Source organism: Garra rufa, chromosome 23, assembly GCF_049309525.1.
Source record: "Garra rufa chromosome 23, GarRuf1.0, whole genome shotgun sequence".
NCBI lineage: Eukaryota > Metazoa > Chordata > Actinopteri > Cypriniformes > Cyprinidae > Garra > Garra rufa.
The window spans coordinates 18,990,926-19,007,134 of NC_133383.1; the positions used below are offsets into that span (position 1 = coordinate 18,990,926).

Genomic DNA, 16,209 nt, shown 5'->3' on the forward strand with positions numbered 1-16,209 from the left:
TTCTAACCCATGCTCTTAACTAATAAAACTTAAGTCAGTGAACTTTAAAGGGGACTCAACCCTCTTTTTAGTTATGATATACTGTCTAAATGACATTCACACTGGTGTTTTAGAAGCCAAACAAATTAGAATATAATAACAATTTTATATACTGTTATTCCTATGACAGAAATAGTCATATATTGTAAACAATTGCACTGTAAAATAAATGAAAATTATTTTTACTGTTTTGAATATGGACTGCAGTAACATTACCCATCTAGCTGTCAACAACTCATACTGCACTTTTAAGCTTTTTTTAATGGAAACAACAGTACAGCTTTTATTTTAAAGAAAAACTCCATCTTCAGTGAAAACAGGCTTACAAAAACGCATTGCTTCGCTTTGGAACATGCAGCAAAAACTGCCTTGATGAAGGGATTAAGTCATATTGTGCTTTCGGCACCTATTTGTTTCATATCGTCATGTGACCACGATAATATCGAGACAGTTTTGCTATCGTGATACCACGATATTGATAATATCGTTACATCCCTACCAAGAACTCTAATTCTAATAGATTTTTGCGGTTTTGGCTGAATATGTTTGGTTTCTGAATTGTCAGGGCATCACTAGCAGAACACATAAATGGTAATAGGCTGTCAGCACACTCTTAAAACTGTAAAAGGAAGGACCGAGAACAATTAACTGCTCACATAAAGACCAGGAAAGTATATTAAAGTAAGTAGGGTCAACTTTAACCTCACGTTATCATCTACTCTTTAGTAAATATGAATGTCTTCCTTCTTTTATGGTAATATGTGTGATAATTGAAGTACCCGCTTAATGAAGAGCATTGGTTTTTACTGTAAATAGAAATGAAGCATAAACAAATGGCGAACATGCTCTAGTCTCTCACCGCTGCGTTTGGCCCAATGGTGCAAACACGTGCTTTTCACCAGCGTCTCGTCCACCTTCCCACCGGACATGTTATCCATGAACTGGCGCCCGTGTTCTAGAGCCATGTAACAGTCGTTGTGGAAGTCCCTCTCCTCCACACGCACACACGGTGGTACAGTGGCGCCCCCTGGCCCCTGGGAAGAGGGTCCCTCCAGGTCCAATGGCAGCATGGGGGAGAAGGGATTAGTGCACTGATCCTGCAGGAGCAAAATAAGCTCGTCCGGGACTCGATCCTTGCCTCCACCCCCTGTCTTCTCCAGCGACATGCTTCGTATTGTCTCAAAGCGCTTCTCCGCCTCCTGGCTCACGTCCGACCCCCGTCCGATGATATCCAGCTCGTCTTCCAGGAAGAGTCCGGAGCCATTTCCGTAGCGCCGGTTGACGACGGCGCTGAAGCCGCACCCACAGGGATACTGGGCCTCCATGTTGGGGTCGCTGATGTAGATGCCCACATCGGCGCCTTTGATGTTCATGTTGCAGACGCAGATGCAGCAGCTGTCAAAGTTGCAGTCCTTAAACAGGTTCATGACAGACTCCGACAGGATGAGGTTGACGTATAGGCTGTGGGCTTCAGGGATGGAGGGAACCGTCGCAGGTTCAACAGAGTTGAGCGGCCTGCAGGTGGAAGGCGTCGAGGCTGGCGAGTACAGGTCCGAGTTCTCGTATTTGAGGGAACCTTGCACACTGGCTGGGCCTCTGGGGGTCCGGGGCGTCCGTGGGGTGCGAGGGGTGGGAGCTGAGAAGCGAGGCGTGGCAGGAGATGGAAGGATGCTCGTGCCACTGTTGCTGGGCGGAGCGCTGTTAGACAAGAATGGCGTGTGGGTCTGAGGGGTGTACGTCTGGATGTACTCTTGTTCCATAGCATTGTTTTCACTAGAGTGCAAAAAACAGAAAGGTGAGGTTAATTGGGACTATACTTAAAACATCTCATCTAATCTTACTACCATTGATGATTATTGGACATTAAACAGTGGACATATATCATGAGCTGCAGTATTGTACTTGTATCCTAAGAAGACCTCTAGGGGGGAGGAAGGGAGAAACTATTTTTAGACAGACGGTCCAACAGGCAGCTGTGCAAGAAATGAAAGCACAGCTTGTGCCACATGGACCATACGTGTGTGCGTTTGTGTGAGTGTGAGAATGCAGAGTGTGGCTCCCGGTGGCCTTTAAAAACAGGCAGGCGTTTGAAGGTCCCCCATTTGAAGACGTGGCCCTCTCCCCCAGCTGCTGCGGGTTATAAAAGAAGCCTAACCAGCTCATAAAGGGCTTTTGGACTGACTTAAACAAACGTGGACTTTACGACTAGACTTATCGCCCTGTCATCGACTATTCGCAACACCCTCTCCTCTCTTGATTTCACTAAATTTCTACTGACACCAAATATAACGTTGAAGAACACAGTGTTCTTTTTGCTCTCTGAGATTAATGTATGAAAATAACTTTATCAGATTATTTTTTCATCTGTTTCAATACAGCATCAGTGTAAAAAGACAATACAAGCAGCGTAACTCTAACTTCAGACTAACAGAATGAAAGAGTGTTGCTGAAGTTCAATCTGACACAGGTCCATACCGCCACAATTAAAAAAAAAAAAAATCAAACCAGACAACAAGATTATGAATACCACAATGTGAATAACAATCAGATGTGGTCGTCTGAGCAATCACCGGCTATTCAAATAAACCAGTCCATGAGAAACAGAGCAGCTTGAGTGTGGACACTGAAGAAGCTCTGAGATAAGCAGCTTCTAAATATAAGAAAATAAAAGGACAGTGGCAGCAGATGGATTTGACAGGCTAATTACCAGTGTGTTAACACCTGTTCTTCGCTTTTATTCTCTATTCACCATTACTAAGAACAAGAGGTGTGTGGGTGTAACTGATTCCACAGAACACGGGTTTGTACTTACAGTTCTTGGGTGAATGTTGCAGAAAATTATATTTCACCCCACAAATTAAAAGGGAAAGACATCTGATAAACTTTGAAAAACTTTTTTGCATTGTTCTATAATTTATGAGAATTGCAAATGTCAAGGAAATGTGCTTTACTGTCAGAAGGAACAAAATTTTAATTGCAAAGTATATTTTATCATTTTTGTTTTGAATCGGGGGTGAAATATGGCACAGACATTTCTTCGTGAGATCCTCGGTCCCAATTTATATTAAGTGGCCTTAACTAAGTACTTATAATACACTTATTGTGTACATACATGTTTTTACATTGCACATATTTTAAAAAACCTGCATGTAATTACATCTGCAATTAATTTATGTAATTACACTTAAAATTACACTGTTAACCCATCACTTTACCACCAATCATGTCCCTAACCTTACCCGTATCCCACCTCAATAGCAGCAAAAATGTTTTGCAATACAATATGAACACAATAAGTACATTGTACTTATTTTTTGATGCAAGTACATAGTAGTTAAGGCCACCTAATATGTGACCCTGGACCACAAAACTAGCCATAAGGGTCAATTTTTGAAATTGAGATTTATACATCATCTGAAAGCTGAATCAATAAGCTGTCTGTTATGATAGGCCGAGATACAACTATTTGAAAATCTGGAATACGAGGGTGCAAAAAAATATATAAATCAAGATATTGAGAAAATTTCTACTTGTCCAAATTAAGTTCTTAGCAATGCATATTACTATTACATATTACTAATGCATAGGATATTACTTTACTTAATATCCTAATGATTTTTGTCATTAAAGAAAAATCGACAATTTTGACCCATATAATGTATTTTTGTCTATTGCTACAAACATACCCATGCTACTTAAGACTGGTTTTGTAGTCCAGGGTCACATATAAAGTGGGACCAGATCCTGTGTAAAGGTCTTTGTAAAGACATCGGTGTTGTTCATAGAGTAGGTTCAGTACATTTCACCCCAGATGTGAAACTCACCCATCCTTGCTGAAAATGGTCATAGCAGGTACAGAGTTGAGTAGCTCCAGTTTTCCCACTGTCCAGCTGGGCCTGTAAACACACTCATCAGGCAGTTTGATAGGGGGCAGGCACTGACTGGGCAAAGACTTCAGGGGGGCAAACATGGAGCAGCCCACAAACGGCTGACACAACTCAGGCTTGTACACAAATGAGAAGTCCTGGGGAGAGAGATTAACAAGAAAGAAAACACAAGTTTAGAGCTTTCAACACAAGTTTAGAAAATCACAGAACATTTATCTAGCTATTAAAAAATGCTTAAAGGAGAAGATCACTTCCAGAACAAAAAAATAACAGATAAATGTATATAAATTGACAATTTTCTTTATTAGAAAAAATAACTAATCGTTTCACTAGATAAGACCCTTCTTCCTCAGCTGGGATAGTTTAGAGCTCTTTGAAGCTGCATTTAAACTGCATTTTGGAAGTTCAAACTCACGGGCACCATAGAAGTCTACTATATGGAGAGAAATCCTGAAATGTTTTCCTCAAAAATCAATTTCTTTATGACTGAAGAAAGAAAGACATGAACATCTTGAATGACAAAGGGGGGTGAGTAAATGATCTTAATAAGTAAATTATCAAAGATGAAGTGCATTCTGATTGGCTGTGATTTGGAGTGTTGCTTTGCACAGCAGTTTGCTTTCAGTGAGGACAGAAAATATGACTGTATTGATGAATGCATTACTCGTCTCACCTTGATTTCAGAAGGTTTGGGGCTGCAGAAACTCTCCTCCACCTCGATTTTAAACTGGCCACTCAGAGCAGTAGGGCCATCTAGAGTGTTGAGGCCAGAGCCGGGCTCCATACAACCATACTCTTTGTTCATGGGAGAGTAACCCATGTTGTGCTGCTCTAAAGACGGAGGCGTAGGGAACATCTGGTGTAGATCAGCCGAGCCTGAGGGATGCATGAGCAGAGGGAAAGATGACATGTAAGTGGAAGGATGCAGGGGATGATGTACAATACATGCAAGTCATCTCATAAACCTATTTCCTACTTATTCTTGTGGAAATCAAAAGGACTTATTGTTAAAATGTCAAAGTTGCTATACAAAGAACTTGCTTTGATTGGTTTATTAAAATGCATATAGTATTTAAGAACCAGTCATTTTTGCATGTTAAGAAAAAATAACACCTTGTTCCCACTCAAAGAAATATGTGCATGATGTTCCTGTTTGCAGGCAATGTAAAAATTGTCACAGTGACCAGCAGGGAGCAGTATACTGAGTTTGAATGATGAAGCAAACCCTGTATATTTATAGAGACAGAGACTGTGCTCACTTATACAGGAGACAGGGTCCAGTGTGGCTGGCTTCGACTCCTTGCTGCCAAACTTCTCATCTGCTCCATTTACAGCTCTCCGCGCCCCAGGCTATGGAGAAACGCACAAATTAGCCAAAAATCAGTGCTATGATTCCATTAAAATTACAGCTTCTTTTCTGAAGAAGAAAAAAAAATAATTTCCATTGCAACATGCCCTTATATTCCAATGGTAATTTTAACAGTAATTACATATTGATGATGCATTTTAACATCTAATTATGCACGGCAATCACCTCCGAGCCCGAAATTGTAAAAATTTGCCAAACCAACAGAATTTATTTTCACACAGTGACGCAAAGGGGACACAAAATAGACAGAGATGATAGAAAGACAGCTTGATACTAACTGTTTGTTCGTCCTCGTCTGAGTTGAACAGGTTGTCCAGGTCTTTGAAGGAGACTGCCAGGTCTGAATCATGTATGAGGCTGGTGGAAGCAGCACGGTTATGGGCCGCAGCCCGCTGAGCATCTGAGAGAGAGAGAAAGAGAGTGAAAGCTTAACACACAGGCCTCTTCTCCAGCGTAACCACAGCCTGGGCTTGAGACAATATCAGGACGAGCCCTTTCCCTCCCTCAGCGAACACATTTAACCTTTATGGGCAACAATACACTAAACTGACCCAGGCTGGTCAACAGGGAAACTATTTCAAATAAAATAAATGGACTCAGGATTTGAGAGGGGTTCATGAAAGTCACTGGAGTGTAATAGGACAGTCCTTACCATCTGATAGTGCAGCATTGCCATCTTCTCCCTGTAAGAGAGCAAAATAACATAGCAAATGTTTAAAAATGGATAATATGTAATGCAGAGATACACAAAGGTTATGTTAGATTAGATATGCATGGTCCAAAACGTACTTTGACACGTGTATATCGCAAATGGGTTGAGGCAAATGCTACCTTTAAGAACTATTTCTACTAGATTAAACCCTTAAAATAGTTCTGTTTGGTACGGATTCATGTATTTCAGTGATATACACTGCCACTCAAAAGTTTGGGATTAGTAATATTTTAAATGGCTTTTAAATGTTTCTTATGCCCATCAAGGCTGCATTTATTTTATCAAAAATACAGAAAACTGTAATATTGCGAAATGTTATTTCAATTTAAAATAACTGTTTTGTGAATATATTTTAAAATGTAATTTATTCCTGTGATACAAAGAAAAAAATTTCAGCATCATTACTCCAGTCTTCAGTGTCACATGATCCTTCAGAAATCATTATAATATTCTGATTTATTAACAATGTTGAAAACAGTTGTGCTGCTTAATATTTTTTTGGGAACCTGTGATATCTTTTCAGGATTCAATAAAATGTTAAAAAGAAAAGAAAAATAGAATGGTTTTCTAACAATATGCACTACTGTTCAAAAGTTTGGGGGCAGTACATTTTTATTTTTTGAACAAAATAACACTTTTATTCAGCAAGGGTGTTAAATTAATAAAAAGCGATAGCGTAGATTCACATTGTTAGAAAAAAATTCACGTTCCAAAAAAAAAAAAAAAATATTTGGCATATTCAAATGACTTCTGAAGGATCATTTGACACTTAAAACAGCTGATGAAAATTTTGCTTTGCATGACAGGAATAAATTATATTTTAAAGTATATTAAAATAAAAAACATTATTTTATATTGTAATAACATTTTGCAATATTGTTTTTTCTGTATTTTTGATCAAATAAATGCAGCCTTGATGAGCTTAAGAGACTTCTTTAAAAACTTTTAAAAAGTCTTATTGATCCCAAACTTTGAGCAGCAGTGTATTTCATTATATTATATTTTAAGGTGATATATAAAAATCAGGCACACTCTGATTAACTTCCTCAAAACACAAGACGAAAACAGTCCAGAGTGCGTTGGTTCATGATCTCATGTTGGTTAACAATCACCTAGAAGCAGCCAACCAATCAGAAAATGTGGCGGCAAAAGAAGAGTGAGGGAGAGTGTGAAAGAAACAGCAGAGTGAGTGTGGAAGCATATTTATATTTTACCACCAAATGATATCTTCCACGCACAGAATAATAAATAACATTGTAATATAAGATTATGGCACAGGCTAATGGGACTGCAGCTTTCCCTCTGCGTCTTACGAACCCACCCCAGACCCTTAACCTGCCCCTCATGCAACCTGCACATCTCAGAGCCACCATTACAATGCAAGCCGCACGCTATGCAGAGATTCATTACGCCGTGCATAATTTCATTACGCTGCAGGCCGTCTCTCTGCATAAAGAGTGTAATCTGTTCCTCCGTACACACACTTCACATCCTAATGACCAACTCTGTAATAAACGCCTGTACATGCAAATCACTCCGCCCCGTAATCGATAGCAGAACCCTGGAGTGGAGTACAGGAGTTACGAAGGCAATTTTCTATGTAGACTATGTATTTTACAACAAAAGAATGCGGCTGCGTGTTTACTCGTAACAGACACGTGTGTTATAAATGAGTTTGTGCTGCGCCATATGGCCTACATTATTTAAACCTCTCCTGTGACAGCATAAAGTGGCTGTAAGGTTACCAAGACACACAAATGACGTGTGATTCTGAGAGTAGGTACCAAAAAAGCTCTTACGAAACAATGAAGTAACGGAGTACAGAAGGACAGAGCTGATTTTTGTTAATCCATCGCATCTGCCAAAAAGACACTTAAAGTATGTGTGAAAATCCAACAGGAATAGGAGAGACTGTGTTCGCCCCCTCTATTCATGCTCTCTCCTCCATGTTTGAGGGTGTCAGATTCAGATCTCAGATGGGAATCTCCCATGAGCTGAAGACAGCAGACATGATGCCAGCACATTACACGCTACAGTGCCAATGGAGAATCTTGCGGTGGCTAAAATTCCTTTTCGCATGGAACAAGAGTCCATGTGAAACGGTATTCACAATCTTTGTACTTCTGTAACGTTTTGCATTTCAAGTGAAAATAAAACCAGCTTGTGAAAAGTGAAGGGCACCCTGACATTCAGTATTCAAAAGTCTGGGGTCTTCAAGATGTTTCTTTTAAAGCAGGGGTGTCATTTTAGGGTGAGGGCCAGATGAGAAGAAATGTGACCATGTGCGGGCCGAAACTCCATATTTTCATAGAATCTCCTTTCAAATCATAGTTCACCAAATTACCAATTAATTTGCAAAAAAAGAAGAAACACTAGAAAGACACAATATTCTGTACAACTGCATTTAATAAGTCCTAAGAAACGGTTCATTAACACTCTTATTCCTTTTTGGGAAAACAAAGTTGTCTAAGTAATGGCAAGCCCTTTCCTTTTAACATCAATATTATTTGTCAGATACTTTTTAGTAATGAGAAAATAAGAAATAACAAATGCTAAAGTTTATGTGTACAGACAATTGCATTAAATATAAAGCTATATGCTACAGTATAATTTAGAAACTATAACACTTCACAATTAAAAAAAAAATTGCCTTTAACATATTTTCCAACTCAAAAGCTTAAATGTAAAAAAAAATACTTCGGATATGAACTGTACACTAGAAATGAGAACTTTAACAAATAAAAATCTAGAATGCATTTGTAATGCATTAGGTTTGAGTTTGACATACGTATACAAACGTACTAGAGATGCGCAGATGAGCTCAAACGTCACCTGAATCCACAACTGCTCGCCACCCACCCGCACCTATATATTTCTCTGATTTAGCTAACTGTACCCGATTTTCCTATTACAATTATTCTAATTCTTAGTTTTGCATGATGGTATGATGAATGGATGGTTCATTTTAACAGCTGATCTGCACATCGCTGCACACACTTATATAAGCTTAATCACCCCTGCTTTTAAACCAAATCCATGCTGAAAAGAATAACTTTAACTGACATATGGACGTGACTCTCCGCAATCTCCGATGAAATCGGTCAGGTTTTCTCTATTTTAGAGCCGTTCTGAACTTACTATATGATCGCATACTGGATCCTTGGACTAAAAGGGGTTCACCAGTATAAGTAATTTCAGATCGTAAAATTAAGTTTTTGTTTTTAAGGTATTGTTTTAGGTATAATGTACTGATTAAAATTAGTAATCAAGAATAATTATTATTTTACCACTCGCCTCCCGGACGGCGCGGGCACATCATGCGCGATCATCAAATAAAAGGAAAACAGTGCATCAACCTCAGCAACCAGCTGTTAACGTCAGTCCAAGCAACAAGTAACTTTGTCTTTCAGACGGTTCAAGTCTCTTGCAAGGTCCTCAATTCTTTTAGCCACAGTATTTCTTGACAAGATAATACTGGCAAAAGCCTGTTTTTTCTCAGGACACACAAGCTCCGCTGCCTTTACCATGCGCGCGGGTGCTTGCCACGCTCAGTTACTCAGTTAGCCGACGTGCTGCTTTAGAATGCGTGTTAGAGACACTCAACGTTAAGATAAAAAATTTATAAAACCAAAGATAATATTGCCGCGAATACCCTTACATAGACTTTATTTAATACTACTACTAGACACCCCTGTTTTAAAGTAATGTACACTTCTATTCAGTAAGGATACATTAAATAGATCAAAAGTACTAGTAAAGACACGTATAATGCTACAGAAGATTTATATTTTAAATAGATGCTGTTCTTTTGAAATTCTTCAAGGTAGTAGAACCGTTTTCATCAATGATAAGTACCAATTTTCAATTCAATTCTCAATGATTTCTGAAGGATCATGTCATACTGAAGAATTTAGTAATTATGCTGAAAATTCAGCTTTGCCATCACAGGAATAAACTATATTTAAAAAATGTACATTAAGAGAGAAAATAATTATTTTAATTTGTAATAACATTTGACAATATTACAGTTTTCACTGTACTTTCAATCAAATAAATAAGGGCTGTCACAATTCCTTAATTCAATTCAAGTACTCTACTTAAAAATCCTTGACTCTAAATTAGCCTGTGTCAAGTAACCAGCAAATTACCAGAAATTTCACAGACGAGAATCCATGAAACACATTATTAGAATGTTTTCCAAGGCTGCACATTTTAAACCCATTTAAATCAAAAAGCATAGTGCTATTGTGAATTCACAAACGCTACAATTCAATTAAATAGATACATGCGATGCAAGTTTAACATATGCACATTATTGAAGCCAACTTTACCTATGTGCGTCTCAGAGCAGCTCCGTTCAGAGTATAGTTGTGCCAATAGATGATGCGCTAAAATGGCGCTAAAATATGCATGTGAATTAGACGTGCATCGCTTCTCCACATTTTATATGAACTAAACTACAACATGAACCGATGACAACAATCAGACATACAGCGATAAAATTATCGCAATATGACGGGTAAAGAAAGAATTCATTTACATTCATTTGCGCACACCACGCATTTACCACTCACTGAAGACAGCGGATAGCAGAGAACGAAACTGAAAGTAACCTGGAACCTCTCTGGCAGAACTACCGTCAGCGCTCTGTACACACACAACATGTCAACAAGTCACATGCCCAACAAAAAGACTACCCTTACAAAACGAATAAGTACACAGATAATTCAATAAATTAGCACGATAGTATCATGTATCGGCAATCTCACAGGCTGATGATAGGGCGATATGAAAATTGAGCATATCACCCAACACTAGTTCACAGTAAATGCTGCTCCAAACAAACGAACAGTTAACATTTACATGTGTGGAGCATCTCAAGCTCCATCTCTGCATATTATAACGTTCATTTAGAAATGCAACGTTCACCATTTCAGCAGATTTGTAAGGAAAATCATTTATAAAGCAACTCAAAAACAGGAGAATACATCATTATCTTTCTCAATATGCTAAATGCTCATCGCAAATTCAAAATAAAAGCTCAAACCCTCATTCGCGTTTACACGTTTCGATATCCACATATTCAAGAAATTACAGTGGTTGTAGCATTTCGGTCAAAAAATCGTTAAAGGGATAGTTCACCCAAAAATGAAAATTTGATGTTTATCTGCTTACCCCCAGGGCATCCAAGATGTAGGTGACTTTGTTTCCTCAGAAAAACACAAACAAAGATTTTTAATGAAAACCGGTGCAGTCTGCCAGCCATATCATGGACGTGGATGGGCACCAAACCTTTAAGAGTAAACAAAAACATGCACAGACAAATCCAAATTACACCCTGCGACTCGTGACGATACATTGATGTCCTAAGACACGAAACGATCGGTTTTTGTGAGAAACTGAACAGTATTTATATAATTTTTTACCTTTGATACACAGCCACGTCCATCTGTCATGAGCATGAGTTTTGCATCCGGCTGGTGACATGTGAACGCGCACTGTCGTAGTATACGCAAACGCCGGAAGCGATCTGTTGCATTTATACGACACTCATTGTTTACACAGAGCACAGAGATTGTGGGTATAGCGGCTATTCAAAATGGTAATTACTTGCACGTATCCTGATTGTTTAAACCGATTTAAAGCTAAAAGATTACGTTTGCATCCGGGACTTTTCACTGATTTCCCCTTACGGCGTTTGCGTATTCTACGCCAGAGAGCGTGCACATGTGACGTGACTGATGCCAAACTCGTGCTCATGACAGTTGGACGTGGCTGTGTATCAAAGGTAAAAAATTATATAAATACTGTTCAGTTTCTCGCAAAAACCGATCGTTTCGTGTCTTAGGACATCAATGTATCGTCACGAGTCGCAGGGTGTAATTTGGATTTGTCTGTGCATGTTTTTGTTTACTCTTAAAGGTTTGGTGCCCATCCACGTCCATGATAAGGCTGGCAGACTGCACCGGTTTTCGTTAAAAATCTTTGTGTTTTTCTGAGGAAACAAAGTCACCGAACATCTTGGATGCCCTGGGGGTAAGCAGATAAACATCAAATTTTCATTTTTGGGTGAACTATCCCTTTAAGTGACAGCCCTAAAATAAATGCAGCCTCTGTGAGCATAAGAAACACTAAAAAAAAAAAAAAAAAAAAAAAAAAAAAATATCTTACCAACCCCAAAATTTTGAACATTAGTTTTGCACAAATAGCAGTGCATTATGGGATTTGCTTTGCTTACCTTGTGTTTCTTTCCCGGTTCTCTATCTCCCCCAGCTTTGTCTTTCTTATCCGAGAAGGTGAACTTAACATCTCCGTCGACAAAAGCATAGGGATCGACCTCAGGCTCGTGGTCGCCGTCTGTGATGGCTGCAGCCAGGTGCTGGTTCTGTCGCTGCAGGTACGTCTGGATCCGTTCATCTGAGACCTTGAGCGGCCTTTTGGAGGCAACCATTAACCTGGATAGGACGAAAGAAAAATAGGTCAAACCATGACTAAAATTTCAGAACATTATACTGTTTAGAGATAAATATATCCTGACCAATCAAGTGGGCAATATTTGGGATTGAAAGATTATTTAAGTGAAATTAACATTCATAGCATAATAGAAACCTATATTAGTACAATAAATTATAATGCCATCTACACACTTTCTATCAAAAAAAGTTTCAAATCTTTACTTCTGTGTATGTTCTATAAAACCCTTCTGTGTTGGTTAAATGGTATGTACCAGCCACTGTCCTCTCACACAGATCAGACCACTGTAGCTCTGATGGGGGGTAACAGCGCACAGTGGTGCTGGCCAGAGATTAAACCCATTTTGAGGCCCTAGAGAGCACAGGGATTACACTGGGCCACAACAGCAGAAAAGACACAAGAGGACACCAGCCAAGTGCATACTGGTATTGCACTGCATACCATTACATCTCACTGTAGCCAACTGAGACAGACCTCTAAACCTCTCTTTCCTGATGTTGGGCAACTCCAGGCAAACAACTATTGTTGAGTGAAAACATCACAGATGCAAAGTACTGGAATGTTCACGTGCGTCTAAAACTGTTGCATTATTTAAAACATTAAATATTTGTCCAGAACCCACACTAAAACAACATATTCAAACCAGACATTTTTGTTTCTAGTGAAGGATTAGGAGCGCACATTTTTTAACTTAGTACTATCAACAAGCATTCTTCCAGGAAGACAACGGCACGGCTGAGCGATGTGTACACTATATTTTGTCATAACACTGCTGCTTCGTGAATTTACGAGAGGCATAAAGTCACTGCTTTCAATAGCTCTCATCCGCAACGGGTTTAGAGGAAAAGTTCATACTACACGAACATCATTCACACAAACGTGTCCAAACATTCTCACACAGAGCCAAATATCAGTAAGACCAACAAATGTTCCCCCTTCAACAGATTCAACAAACGCCATCTCATGTTAACAGATGTGGCATTATGGACTACATGTAAAACCAAATGTTTGCGTTTTTAGGACACAAAGTCGCAAAAGCGATGAATGTGCATTTTTCTAACAGCATACACTACCAGTCAAAAGTTTTTGAACAGTAATTTTTTTATTATTATTTTCTGCTCACCAAGCCTGCGATATTTGATCCAATGCACAGCAGAAACAGTACATTTTTGAAATATTTTTACCATTTAAAATAACTGTTTTCTTTATAAATATATTTTAAAATTTAGTTCACTTCTGTGATCAAAGCTAAATTTTCAGCATCATTAATCCAGTCTTCAGTGTCACATGAACCTTCAGAAATCATTCTAATATGCTGATTTGCTGTTCAATAAATATTTTTATTATTATCAGTCATATTTTAAACAGTTGAGAGGATGGAGGGGGGGATATTATAGAAATTAATACTTACTAATTAATACTTTTATTTAGCAAGGATGCTTTAAATTAATCAAAAGTGACGATAAAGGCATTTATAATGTTACAAAAGATTTCTATTTCAGATAAATGCTATTCTTCTGAAATTTCTATTCATCAAAGAAACCTGAAAAAGTTCTGTTCAGCTGTTTTCAAAATCATAAAGGTTTTTGAGCACCAAATCAGAATATTAAAATGACTTCCGAAGGATCATGTGACTGGTAATTAATGATGCTAGAAATTCAGCTTTGAAATCACAAGAATAAATTACATTTTAAAATATATTCAAATAGAAAACCGTTATTTTAAATAGTAAAAATATTTCAAAATTTTACTGTTTTCCTATTTATTTAGATCAAATAAACGCAGGCTTGGTAAGCAGAAGAGACTACTTTTTTAAAAACATAAAAAAATCTTACTGTTCAAAAACTTTTGACTGGTAGTGTAGGCATGACCTACATGTATATTAGCACAAATACTGAACAAACTGCAACAATTTTACGTCTATTGGAAGCAGTGTGGGTAACCGTTTGTTGAGGGGTAATGAATCCCCCCAGTTTCAGCACTGGCTACTCTCACCACAGTTTTGAAAAATGCTGCAAAAGTGGGCGTGGCGCGCTCACTGCGCTGCGTGGAGGAGAGGGGAGAATAACAACACAGACAACTTTGGGTTTCATTTCGCTCCCCACGAGTTTAAAACACAAATAAAAGCACATCCATTTGCACTATGCATCGAAAACATATTATTATTATTATTTTTATTAAGGCTTATTTTGCCGCGTTTATATAAGCCTTTTGATGGGTTGCGTCAAGGAAAACCGCTTACACTTACTTTATGAATGAATCGCGTGTGCCGAACTCACACACTCTCTTTCATCCATGAACGTTCCTCTCAGCTAATGTATGCAATCTCACAGTCTGAAGCGCCTGCCACAGCAAATCAGCACACACTGTCGTGAATAATTAAGCGAATCAACTTCTCATAGGATAAGAACATGCAGCGTCATGAATATTTATGAGACACCGACGTATCATCGATGTACTATAGTCCATCGCCGCGTCACAAACGGTGACGTCAGCCCAATGTAGATTTTAAACCCGGAAGATGAAAATAGCGCAAAAAAGCTCAAAATTAACTAGTTATCTCTAACAATCAATATTAACAGATGCCAACGTTGCTTTCTATGATGTGCAACACAAACACTTATGCTAAAATCTCAGAAAAAGTTGTCTGGGGTTTCGTAATCCTTTAAGTTTCTGGAGAAAGCAGATAAGACATACACTTTAGCAGATATTCTTCACACAAGTGAACACATCACGACTTGGTTGGAGACTGTCATCAAACAGCACTGGCACCGGTGTCAAATGACTGTGCTTTTAAATCAAGGTAGCCACATGGGAGGCAAGTTCCCTTGGAGCTTTTCTTGGAAGTCTGAAGGGTTTGTGCATGTCGCAAGAGTGTCAGTGCTGAACATGTGTGGATATGAACGCAACCTTATTTCACCCTTCATGTATTAATATAAACAGTTTCACAGAAATATTAACAACGTAATTACCGTAGGTTGTGAAGGTCTATTTCACACATATCCTGCCTGTGTACTCATGTGACTTTTCAATCTCATTTTAAAACTCATGAATGTCAAATTCACATGGACTACATTAACAATGTCCTAACTACCTTTCTGTGCCTTGAACATGGTAGTTGCATTGCTGTCTATGCAGGGTCAGAAAGCTTTAGGATTTCATCAAAAAAATGAAGGCATGCAATTAATGGCAGAATTTTCATTTTTGGGTGAACTATCCCTTTAAACTCCACAAGCTGGATTTAAACAGTATACCATGTTAATTTCTACTCTAAATCCCCACTTAAACCCCTGAGTGTTTGTATGCACGTGTGAGATGGACTCATAATCTCCTAGTTCACAACAGTGCTGGGCCTGCACATTAGTGAAGTATGATGTCAAAGGGCACATCGCGAGAGATTAACAGATTGTGTGTTCAGAGAAAGAACATTCGACACAGAACAAGTGTGTGTTTATGTATGTGTCTGAGTGAGTGGTGCACGAGGCTACATCACAGCTATTTCCAAACACAGCTCACAAACAGACAAGGACATTTGAGGTTCTGTATTGGGGGCTCTCGCTAACAAACTCTGGCTGCTGGAAATAAAAAGCCGTGAGCGGAGGGGATTAAGGGGGTCCACAGGGTGGTCCCACGCTCACTTTAGAAACACAGTTACTTAAGCCGTTATTACACAACACAAATGCACAATGCAATCCTCCTGGCTGTTTACAGGTTATGGAGAGCTCTAA

The 16,209-nt window shown here is 38.7% G+C and overlaps 1 protein-coding gene across 1 annotated transcript in view; it reads right to left on the reverse strand.

Annotated features, from left to right (window-relative positions):
- Window positions 1-16,209, reverse strand: part of med13a (mediator complex subunit 13a) — an 88,223-nt gene that overhangs the window by 14,214 nt on the left and 57,800 nt on the right. Inside the window, exons 10-16 of the mRNA XM_073829374.1 lie at window positions 12,246-12,462; window positions 5,948-5,978; window positions 5,574-5,695; window positions 5,186-5,276; window positions 4,600-4,802; window positions 3,864-4,063; window positions 899-1,812 (exon numbers count right to left, since the gene is read on the reverse strand). Coding sequence (XP_073685475.1) covers window positions 899-1,812; window positions 3,864-4,063; window positions 4,600-4,802; window positions 5,186-5,276; window positions 5,574-5,695; window positions 5,948-5,978; window positions 12,246-12,462 — 1,778 coding nt within the window. The remainder of the gene's footprint in view (window positions 1-898; window positions 1,813-3,863; window positions 4,064-4,599; window positions 4,803-5,185; window positions 5,277-5,573; window positions 5,696-5,947; window positions 5,979-12,245; window positions 12,463-16,209) is intronic.